The following is a 10,882-nucleotide window of genomic DNA, read 5'->3' as shown; positions in this document are numbered from 1 at the left end:
ATGAGCTGAAACATTAGATGTTATTATACATATGGGTTATTTCATCTATAGAATTATTTAATGGATATTTCCATCAAATTCAACTTCTTTATTAATATGGAAAAATGAGTTTATATAACTTAGAGAAACTAAAATTTAATAAGAAAGAAAAATTTTTTTATTTATATAATAAACATACATACATACATACATACATATATATATACGTTTTATATTTTTTGAATTGAATCATATGATAAAAATATATAAAAAGAATTTGGAATCGTAAGGATAAATCTTTTATCATCTTGTATATGCAATTATTATATAAAAAGAAATTTATTATTAAAAAACATATTATTAATTATTTATAAAATTTATTAATTTTCTTTTATTAAATTTCTTACTTATTTTTCCATATCTAAAAGTATTTCAGATGATAAAATTAGACAAAATACCCAATGTACGTTTATACATATTTATATATATTGTGGACTTATATATATTACAGGATAAAAGACACTTAGCAACTCTGTCACCGAACAAACTTTAAAAAATGCGGCAATAAAACCACTTATTACTTTATCATTTTCACAATATATAATTTGTGTCATATGATTTATTTATCAAATTTATTAAATGTCGAATGCAATTTGCGTATTAATTATACGTTTTATATTCACGCGAGAAATTATATATAAATTAATATAATTGAACAAACACTCCAAATATATATTTCAACGAAAATATGCACTCAAACGAGCGACGTTTACATTCTCCATCATCTCGGTTTTCGAGTACGAATTGTCCTAGATCGCGGCGCGGTTGATCCACTTCCGATGCTGAACATGCCAGGTGTCGAGGGATTGAAAGTTGGTGCTGCTGATGTTCCGAAATTTAGGGTAGTAGTCGCTGGCTGTTGTGTAGTAAAGTTAAATCCTGTTGATGCTGAAAAAAATGATTGATATAATTGAGCCAGAATATTTAAAGAAAGAACATAATCAAGAGTAATAATAATATTTTGCAGGAGTTTATACAATTTTCTTGTATCTGAAATTTTATTTGCCACATATAACTCAATGATCTTTATATGTTTACAGTTAATTAGTAATAAAATAATTTATTCAAAAGTATTTACCTGGTTTGGGAGCTGTAGATCCAAATTGGAACGGAGTGGACGATGCAGCCGTAGAATTGTTGCTTGCAGCTTGAAAATTGGATCCGAAAGGAAACGCAGTGTTCTGTTGCCCATCCTTCTGATTGTTCCCAAAGACGAACATATTATTTGTGTTATTATTCGCATTATTAGCATTGCCGGCTCCGAAGGCGGGAATCGAAGACGATGTAGATGTACCCGCAAAGCCCGTAGTAGTCGCGGGCGTTGTGCCAAATGGAGATTTATTATCACCGAACATAGTGCCGCCACTTGCTGCAGCCCCAAACGTGAGGTTCGTAGGATTTTGTGTGCCGAAAGTGCTCGTCGTTGCCAAAGGTCCGAAAGTTCCACTAGCCGGCGTAGCGTTTGTTCCGAATATGGGGACCGATGTATTTTTATCGGTCGAACCGAACATATTGGTCGTACCGCCAAAAGCTGACGGTGTTGCCTGCGATGTTCCTACGCTTGGTGTTCCAAACGCAGGTGTCGTGATGCTCGTGCTATCAAAGCCAGGGGTAATCGTACTGGTGGAGACATTACCGGTGATGTTGAATGTGGACGCGGTTGTGCCGGCTTGCGTGGTCGAATTGAATAACGGTGAAGTCGTGCCAGCTTGCGTGGTCGAACTGAATAATGGTGAGGTCGTGTTGCCAAACATGCCACTTGCTGCTCCGAAGGAGGGCGAAAGCTTCGTCTGTCCGAAAATTGGCGTGCCACTACCGAACATCGAAGGCGCAGCAGTCGTTGAAGTCGTCAAATTGGCGTTAGCATTGGCAAATAAATTGGAACAGATGGTGCTGCTTGGAGAAGATGCAGTATTGGTCGTTGTAACGAAGATCGAAGGCACCGTGGTAGTCGGGCTGTTAAATATACCAGTCGTTCCCGGTACAGCTGGTGCGGTTCCGAAAAATGATTGACTATTGTTGGTCGTACCAAAAATATTTGTGCTCGTAGTTGTATTCGACGTAGTGGCGAAAATAGAGGTGGTTGATACACCGAATTGTGGAACGGTGATTGTAGACGTGTTAAATTGCGGGGTGATGGTCGTGGTAGACATACCAAATGTGAGAACAGCATTATTCTTCATCCCACCAAAATTGGTTATATTACTGGCAGTTGTAACTGGTAAAATTGTAGCTGTTGATGTCGCGTTTGAAATATTGGAAGTGCCAAAAGCAAACAGAGGTTTGCTAGTAGATGAAGTAGATGTTGAAAAAGTAGTGGATGTACTGAGCGCAGGTGCATTCAATAATCCGGATGTTGGTGTGGATGTCGCTAACGATGTGACATTCGTAAATAAGTTACTTGCAGCGGTCGTCGTCAAATTATTGGATGTGAAGAAATTAAAAGATTTAGTCGTAACTGGCGGTAATGATGTCGTCTGGCTGCTCGTGGGACTTCGGAAAGCATTCACTTTCGATTGATTGTTACTGTCAGATGGGCCGAATATGAAGCTATTCTTTGGAACGGTACCGTTGCTTCCGAAAATGAACGAAGGTGGAGACGTGGATGTTGCTGTTGTGAGGCTATTCGATGTACTGCTTGCAGTACTATTAAAACCAGCACTGATGATTGATCCTGAAGTTGTCTTAGCTGGCAATATTATCATCCCAGTGGATTGAGACGGTAAACTTGCTGTTGTCGTTTGAGCGATCGTAGCGGGAGACGAAAATGTCTTAGCATCACGGAAAGTGAAAGTAGAATTAGCTTGTGTAGTACTGACTGCAGTAGATGAAGAGACTGCAGTAGAAGTAACGGTTGTACTTGTAGTAATAATCTTATTCGTCTCGATTGTCGTAGCACCCGTAGCACTAGAATTTATAAATGCGAATGCCGAGCTCGATGGCGTTTTATCGACTGGTAAGAAATTAATAGACGTTGATAAAGACGTTGGTGTGGTAGTAGGAGTAAATGTAAACGTAGTGCTACTTTTCGGTAATGAACTACTCGACGTTGCAGCTGGTGCTTTTGGTTTCACAGTAGGAGAATTATCATAAGTGTAACTTGGAGTCGAAGATACGGTTTTTTGTAAAGACTCTGTACTCGCCATCACAGGTGCAACTGATACAACTTTCGCTTGATCAATTGTTCCTTTTCGTTCGGGAGTTTTATTTATTGACAACATGTTTGACTGCACTTTAGTATTCGGTGTGACATTCGGTGAGTTAAAAGTTATGGCCGGTTTCGAACCAAGATTCGCATCGGGACTCGACGAAGAGGAACCACTTGGAAGAATAGCCGCGGTGGAGAGCGGCATAGTATTGATATTGGTTGTGGTTGTCAGAGAATTGAGGGTCGCGCAAGTGACCGAGCACGTGACTGGTGGCGTAACTGTCGCGTTAATATCGTCCGCTTGTATAACGACGTCCGGATTGATTTTGTTCTCTGCTGAAAGAACAAATAAGAAAGTTGTTATATCAAATTACAAGGAGAAAAAGAGCATAGTGTAATAAAATTTTTTTTCTAGTAAATCTTTGAATCAAAGTTTATTTAAAGAAAATTATTGATATCTACATAACATATATTTTGAGTAATATTATATTACTTACCTTTTCCTGATATTGCGTCGAACATACTTTGAAGTCTGGCTTTCATATTAGTTCGCCTCATATTTCGTATATCCTCCCTCTTTATCTCTTCCACATTATCAATTGCAAACTTGACCTTTATGATACTTGGTTCTTCTACGAGCGACTTCAACCGTTCATTTCGTTCGGGTTCAGCTCTCATAAATAGTTTTTCTGTCAATTTGACAAATTTTGATGGATCAACGGATTTGGTATTATTAGTTTCAGTGACATCTTTTGTCGGAGTTTTGTGAGTTATTTCTGATGCTACTGTGTTTAAATTGGTTCTTGATTCTTTGTTAGAAGACTTTAATATTCCCTTCATCAGAGGAAATTCTTCTGTTTTCTTAGAATTATGTGCCTCGAGATTTCTCGAATATATTTCTTTAAACTCGGGTTTATCTGTATGATTTGTATCTAAATTCTGTGATTGCAGTACAGTAGGAGAATTATCGGAATGTGTGCTTTCCAATGATTTGAAGTGCTTTTCGAAGTCGGGTGTCCCACTACGTGAGAAATCAACTGTGAAAGAATATTGATAAAAATTTATGTGCCAAATGTAAAAATTACTGATACATAATTATAGATAAAATTTAATACTCACCTGCTTTTCTTTTAACGCCAGCAGCAACATGCATACTCGAACTCAGCGAATTCAAGATATCGTAACAGGATCGTGTTTTTGTACGTTTTGCAGGTCTAATTGATTTACTTTGAGGAGAAAGATCTTCTTCCGATTTGGACGAATCGTCCCTACCACGTTTCTGTTTGTTTTCTTCTAGAATCAATTCCCTTTCCTCATTGAAGAAACTGTCTGTCTTTTGCTTCTTAGCAACATCAAAACTGACATCCTCTGTCGATGCGTGTCGTTTTAATGATATCTCTTTTAATACTTGTACAACGCTTGTGGGTGATCTGTTCTCTGCATGACAAATATTAGACAGAATCTTTTGCCTTTCCGGTGGGGAGTATTTCGTCACATCTGGTGCTGCTACCCTAACTGTCACAGGCATTCTCATCTTTGTGGATTTTGCATTCAACAGAGGAATTGGACTCGCATAAACATTAACTCTTGGAAACTGCCCAGCGCCATACTGAGACTGATGAGTTAATTTATTCTTTGCCTCTGTAGCATACTTGGTTAATCTTGTCGTAAGACCTGGCGATGTCACATCTGTATACACCCTTATTCAAGGAAAAGAACAAAATATACATGTATACAGTAGTTCTAACATAAGATATTATCGATTCAAATGTATAAAAATATTTAATAAACAAGTGTTTATACGACCAAACTGGCAATTTATTGTTTGATTATTATATCACGACGTTTCGACCATATGGTTTTGGTCCTTATCAAGTGAAAGTTATAATTAAAAAGTAGAAAGAGAAAAATCGAAATGTCAAACTGACATTGTGTCAACCACTATGTTTGGAATACTGAGATCAACATTTCGATTTTTCTCTTTCTACTTTTTAATTATAACTTTCACTTGATAAGGACCAAAACCATATGGTCGAAACGTCGTGATATAATAATCAAACAATAAATTGCCAGTTTGGTCGTATAAACACTTGTTTATTAATTTATTTACTGGCAACATTTTTAAAATTAAACATAATATAAAAATATTTGTTACAACCTTATAATTATTTAGAGGAAAGAAATAATAAAAATATACTTACTTTGGATCAATATTATATCTTGTCGATGCTAACAACGGTCCAGCTACAGTCTGGACTGTCTTTATGCCTGCTGGTCTAGGACGCATCGCAGGACTGATACTCACGCCCCATGGAGAACCCTCAGGACTAAACTGCGTCGTATTCTCCCCATAACTCAGTGTATGAGGGGACATCTTCTTGGTGGGTATCCGGCGCGAGTTAGGATCTACGTCGCCGTTTCTGAAGTTCCCCTCCCTATCACTGGATTTCATCACCGGCGTGGAGGTGTGCTTGCCGAAGGCGGATTGTCGCTGTTGCCGCGACACACGATTATTGTCGCCGGCGTCGTAGAACTTACCAGCGTCCCCCGCGAGCGCATCATCGGTGCGCGTACGACATGGGACGCATGGGATCGGGCTCAATTGATCGATCGAGCTGAACCTGGACGCCGATAAGGACGCGGACGTCGACGTCGTGGTGTCCTTGCGCTTGACGGCGACGTAAGAATCGCTGCTCAGCTGATAAGCGGCCGCGTGTCGCTTAGGCATCCTGAATGGAAAATGTTCGCGGTAACAACGACTCGCACTTTGCCCGAGCTTACGCACTTGTCCGATACCGTGGCCGTAAGCGATCCGGAACGCCGCGCCGAGCTCGTGGACCGCCTCGCTCAGGTAACCGAGTATCTGATAAGCGTGCGGGGACACTAGGCTGTCGTTGGCGAGGAGGGAATAACACGCGTACACCACCAGGAGCAGGGTGAGCGCCAGCGCCAGGATAGCGCCCCAGGCGCCGTAGATCAGCAGGCACCCGCACGTCACGCTTATCAACACCACGGCAGCGCGGTTACCGAAATCCCACATAGTACTGTGCTTCAAAAAGATAACCTCCCCATGTTTGAAAAGAGCACATTCACCGCAATTGTCGGAACTTGCCCGCGGGCAATGAGATCATCGATATAAATCGATATACGTGTCCGGCGTTGCCGTCGTCGATCATTGATGGGAAAGGCGCGCCGAGTGCGAAGGTCGATCCGTTATTTTCTCATTTGAGGTGCGAGGAAAAAGGAGCGTAAAATCATCCGAAGAACGTTAATCTCCTTTTTTCCATCTCTACAGTTAAGGCCGCGTCCACAATAGGTGTAAGTGAGCTTTAAGCCGTAAGAAATTAACCAATCATATTCGATTATTTTTCTCACATTCAACTGTGATTGGTCTCATCCCCCACCACTACGGTTGCATGTTGTAGCGTGGACATTCTGGCATCAGTTTCTTACGGTTGAGGTTTAAGGCCCTTGCACAATGTGAGGCAATAGTGATAAGAACAAGGGAATAGCGATAGCGATAACAATAGCCAATGAGAACTTATTCTTTTTTGAAAAAGCAGTGTTTTTATTGGATTTTTATTGCCTATCATTATCGCTATTTCCTTGTTCTTATCGCTATCGTGTCGCATTGTGCAAGAGCCTTTACTATATCTACTATATAGATTATATAGATACTATAGATTATAAATCCGGGCTTAAGCCCTGCACGCAATAGAGAAAATATTAGGAATAGAAATAAATATTAAATTTTAAGAAGAACAATTTGGAATTATTTTATTTTAAATAAAGAAACAAAATGTATTAACAATAAAATTAAAATTAAGAATAAATCCGTTTTCTTCTTCCTATTAGGTTTTTATTAAAAATAGAAATATAATTTTAAAAATTTAATATTTTATTTCTATTTTTAATATTTTCTCTATTGTAAGCAGGGCCTAATCTTATCAACAGCCATATTGGATTTTAACATTTCAGGACATTTCTGATTGGTTGTTATTTCGTATGATTGCACATTCGCGGGTACATCTTTCGTTGAATTATCTATTGTTCGATTAATCATAGGCCTTGATCCCTGATGATACTGCGCTGCGCACACGTGATAGGCTCCGAGACGTCGCGCATGTCGTGAATGAACCACGGAGAGACGGAGGCGCGCGAGCTTAACCTAAATCTTGCTTAAAGGAGTACGCCGGTACGAACGTAGAAAAGAAAAAAAAATGTCGTGGCTATTCGGCTATCGGAATTCGCAGCCGCCGCAGGATTTCTCGCAATTCGTCGCGCAACCGCCACCCGGTGCGGGTGGCGGCGACAGCGTCAACGGTGGCGGTAACAACCCTCCGTCGAGGATCAGCAGCTCTCAAATGGAAGCGTACAGATTCGATTCGGCCGCCCTGGAACGGGCCGCCTCGGCTGCCAAGGAACTCGAACGATCCAGTACGATATTTCTCTCTTATTGACAATCCCTCGCGAGATGTAATTCCGCGTGGAATTACGTAAGCCAGCGGTTTTGTAGAGGTTAGGTATGGGCACCCACGAGGAAGGGAAGGGATATCTCGCGTGCGCGATGACGCAACTTTCCGCGGTGAATTTCACCGATTGATCCGGCGAATAATGATTTTTCCCGAATCTCCGAGACACGGAGCTTCGTAAATGATAATAATCACGAGACGATGACATTATTATTGATTGTCAGTTATATACCTTATGATTTTATTTGAGATTTTTTTGCATATATGTTTTTCTTAAATTATATAAATGTTATTGTAAAAAAATATTAATATTGTTTTTGCTTTCAATATTTTACATAGAATATATATATTTTATATATAATATATATATTTTATATATGATATATATATATATATATATATATATTTATATATAGAAATATTTATATAGAATATATAAAATATTGAAGCAAAAACAATATTAGAATTTTTAGCAATAATTCTTAAATATAATTTAAAAAATTATATATATATATATATATATATATATATATATATATGTATATATGTATACAGTTGATTGTGTATTATTATAAATTAAATTTATATAATAAATTTATTAAATATGTTGAAAATGACAAAGATAATATGAAATTATAAAATACTTGGTAAAATAATTGATTTTACTTATTAGTTACATACTTATTATTTGAGATTTTTTGCATACATGTTTTTCTTTTTTTAATTACATATAAATATTATTGCAAAAGTCTCAATATTGTTTTTGCTTTAATATTTTGTAGAAAGAAAATATATATTATTAAAATGATTTTCTATAACACTGTTAATTTTAGAAATTATAATATATAATTGATTATGATATTTTTACAAATTTAACTTATATTATTTTAATTGTCAAGAATGTCAAAAATAATTTTTGTGACATTATAAAATACTTGTAGTAAAATATTATTTTATTTAATTATAGAACATGCAAGAGAAGCCTTGGATCTATCTAAAATGCAAGAAACCACAAGACAAGTGGAATTGCAGACTGAAATGAAGAAATACGAAGCCAGTATTGAACAGTTTAAAGTGGAGCAAAAACGAGTGGATGCTGAGGAAAGAAGAAAAACTATGCAAGAAGAGACAAAGCAACATCAAATGAGAGCACAGTATCAAGATCAATTGTCTAGAAAGCGTTACGAGGATCAATTAATCCAGCAACAAAAGATGAACGACGAAAATCTGAGAAGGCAAGAGGAATCGGTAGCCAAACAAGAAGCCATGAGAAAAGCTACGATAGAGCACGAGATGGAATTGAGGCATAAGAACGAGATGAGGAAACTAGAGGCAGAATTAAAGGCCAAAGCAAAAGTTGACAGAGAAAATCAAGATCTTAATTTGGAACAGATTAGATTGAAAGCTGCAGAGAAGAGGATTACCGTTTTAGAATCTATAAAGTAAGCAAGCAACACATTACTTACATTTTATTATAAATATAAATTTAATTTCATAATTATTATATTTTTCAGAACAGCCGGCTCAGTATTAGGCTCGGGAGCCAAAGCCATGCTAGAAGATCGGGATAAGATCCTCGCGGCGGCGGGCGGTTTGTCACTTGTAGCCCTCGGAATATACACTGCCAAGAGTTCGACTGGCGTAGTATCGCGCTACATCGAGTCTCGCTTAGGGAAACCGTCATTGGTACGTGAGACATCTAGATTTACGTTCCTCGATACCATCCAGCATCCAATTCAAGCGGTGAAGAAGTTGAAAAGCAAACAGACCGACGCGCTGTCCGGCGTAATTCTTGCACCGAAACTTGAGGAGAGGCTGCGCGACATCGCGATAGCCACGAAAAACACGAAGCAAAATCGCGGCATGTATAGAAACATACTGATGCACGGTCCGCCAGGAACTGGTAAGACTATGTTCGCTAAGAAACTGGCCGAACACTCTGGTATGGATTACGCGATCGTGACGGGTGGTGATTTGGCGCCGTTGGGTAGAGACGGCGTGACTGCCATTCACAAGGTGTTCGATTGGGCATTGACGTCTCGAAAGGGATTATTGCTGTTCATCGACGAGGCGGACGCATTTCTAAGAAAACGCTCGAGCGAGCATATCTCGGAGGATCTCCGAGCGATGTTGAACGCGTTCCTGTACCGGACCGGTGAACAGAGCAACAAGTTTATGCTGGTGCTTGCGTCGAATACGCCCGAGCAGTTCGATTGGGCGGTAAACGATCGACTGGACGAGATGGTGGAGTTCCGTCTTCCGGGTCGCGAGGAACGCGAACGTCTGGTCCGCCTGTACTTTGACAAATTTGTCCTGCAACCGGCGATCGAGGGTAATAAGAGACTGAAAGTTGCGCAATTCGACTACAGCTCGCTGTGTAGCAAAATGGCCGATCTGACAGAAGGAATGTCTGGACGAGAGTTGGCAAAACTCGGGGTCACCTGGCAAGCAGCGGCCTATGCTTCAGAGGACGGCGTGTTAACGGAAAAGATGGTCATGGATAGGTGTCTCGAAGCCATTAAGCAGCACAAACAGAAGGTGCTTTTTAATATTTAATAAATTAAAAACGCAAAATCCGAAACTCATTGAAAAAATGTTTAACATATTTTATTACGTTTTTTTTAGATATATGCTTGCATTTTATGAAATTCATGAAACGTATGGAATTTACTTATGATGTGTTGCTTATGTTACAGGTACAATGGCAAAGCGAGCAAGAGAAGCAAGAATCGAAGTCAATATATGCCGCGGAGGACGACGCAGTTGTCCGTTCGACTTCAAAAGTTCCGGCAATAGAACCATGTCCGGAAAATACAATAGCTACAGCCTAGATAATTGCAAGATGCAATTGTGGATGAGCTTTGAAAGGTCGGGTTAATAGCGAGATTCAATAAAATATGGAAGGGTTAAAAGTACAAAATGCCGCCCAGAAAAAGATTATTCTGGCGATTTTTGTATTGTAAGGCAGATTCATGGGACTCTCGATTGGTCGCACATTGGTCACTTGTTACAAATGTATATTTACATAGGACAATTAAATCATAATTCTATAAATGCTTCTCATCATTCCTCATCTTTCCTTGTGACAATGTGAAAACTGATGAGATTGTTCTTCGTAAATTAGACGGATAATTTTTTTTAGGCAACTTCAAGAAGAGTCGCAATTATATTAATTTATGCGTGTTTACTGAGAAAAAAAGGGGCAAATATCGAATATCTTTTG

The 10,882-nt window shown here is 38.8% G+C and overlaps 2 protein-coding genes across 3 annotated transcripts; one reads left to right on the top strand and one right to left on the bottom strand.

Annotated features, from left to right (window-relative positions):
• Window positions 1–334: 334 nt before the first annotated feature.
• Window positions 335–6,534, bottom strand: LOC126852513 (mucin-5AC-like). 2 transcript variants are annotated; one of them, XM_050597377.1, is made up of 5 exons: window positions 5,389–6,534; window positions 4,307–4,887; window positions 3,685–4,224; window positions 1,118–3,520; window positions 335–927 (listed from the first exon to the last, which is right to left on the bottom strand). In XM_050597377.1, the coding sequence occupies exons 1-5, from the start codon at window positions 6,225–6,227 to the stop codon at window positions 761–763; spliced, it is 4,530 nt and encodes a 1,509-aa protein (XP_050453334.1). In that variant the 5' UTR covers window positions 6,228–6,534; the 3' UTR covers window positions 335–760. The 2 variants fall into 2 exon arrangements, with proteins under 2 accessions (XP_050453334.1, XP_050453333.1); XM_050597376.1 differs by having other exon boundaries at window positions 338–927; window positions 1,118–3,523; window positions 5,389–6,532.
• Window positions 6,535–7,297: 763 nt separating this feature from the next.
• Window positions 7,298–10,508, top strand: LOC126852538 (ATPase family AAA domain-containing protein 3A homolog). Its single transcript, XM_050597444.1, has 4 exons — window positions 7,298–7,624; window positions 8,627–9,101; window positions 9,174–10,197; window positions 10,356–10,508. The coding sequence occupies exons 1-4, from the start codon at window positions 7,408–7,410 to the stop codon at window positions 10,488–10,490; spliced, it is 1,851 nt and encodes a 616-aa protein (XP_050453401.1). The 5' UTR covers window positions 7,298–7,407; the 3' UTR covers window positions 10,491–10,508.
• Window positions 10,509–10,882: the final 374 nt, after the last annotated feature.

Source organism: Cataglyphis hispanica, chromosome 10, assembly GCF_021464435.1.
Source record: "Cataglyphis hispanica isolate Lineage 1 chromosome 10, ULB_Chis1_1.0, whole genome shotgun sequence".
In the NCBI taxonomy this organism is placed as follows: domain Eukaryota; kingdom Metazoa; phylum Arthropoda; class Insecta; order Hymenoptera; family Formicidae; genus Cataglyphis; species Cataglyphis hispanica.
Note: the sequence above shows the minus strand (reverse complement) of the source record. Positions and strands in the feature narration are given on the sequence as shown.

Coding starts and splice junctions, on each gene's coding strand:
- LOC126852513 (XM_050597376.1), bottom strand. CDS start 6,227: ATGTGGGATTTCGGTAACCGCGCTGCCGTGGTGTTGATAAGCGTGACG. Junction 4,225..4,306: donor TGGCGTTAAAAGAAAAGCAG/GTGAGTATTAAA, acceptor ATTCTTTCACAG/TTGATTTCTCACGTAGTGGG. Junction 3,524..3,684: donor CGACGCAATATCAGGAAAAG/GTAAGTAATATA, acceptor TTGTTCTTTCAG/CAGAGAACAAAATCAATCCG.
- LOC126852538 (XM_050597444.1), top strand. CDS start 7,408: ATGTCGTGGCTATTCGGCTATCGGAATTCGCAGCCGCCGCAGGATTTC. Junction 7,625..8,626: donor CAAGGAACTCGAACGATCCA/GTACGATATTTC, acceptor ATTTAATTATAG/AACATGCAAGAGAAGCCTTG. Junction 10,198..10,355: donor TTAAGCAGCACAAACAGAAG/GTGCTTTTTAAT, acceptor CTTATGTTACAG/GTACAATGGCAAAGCGAGCA.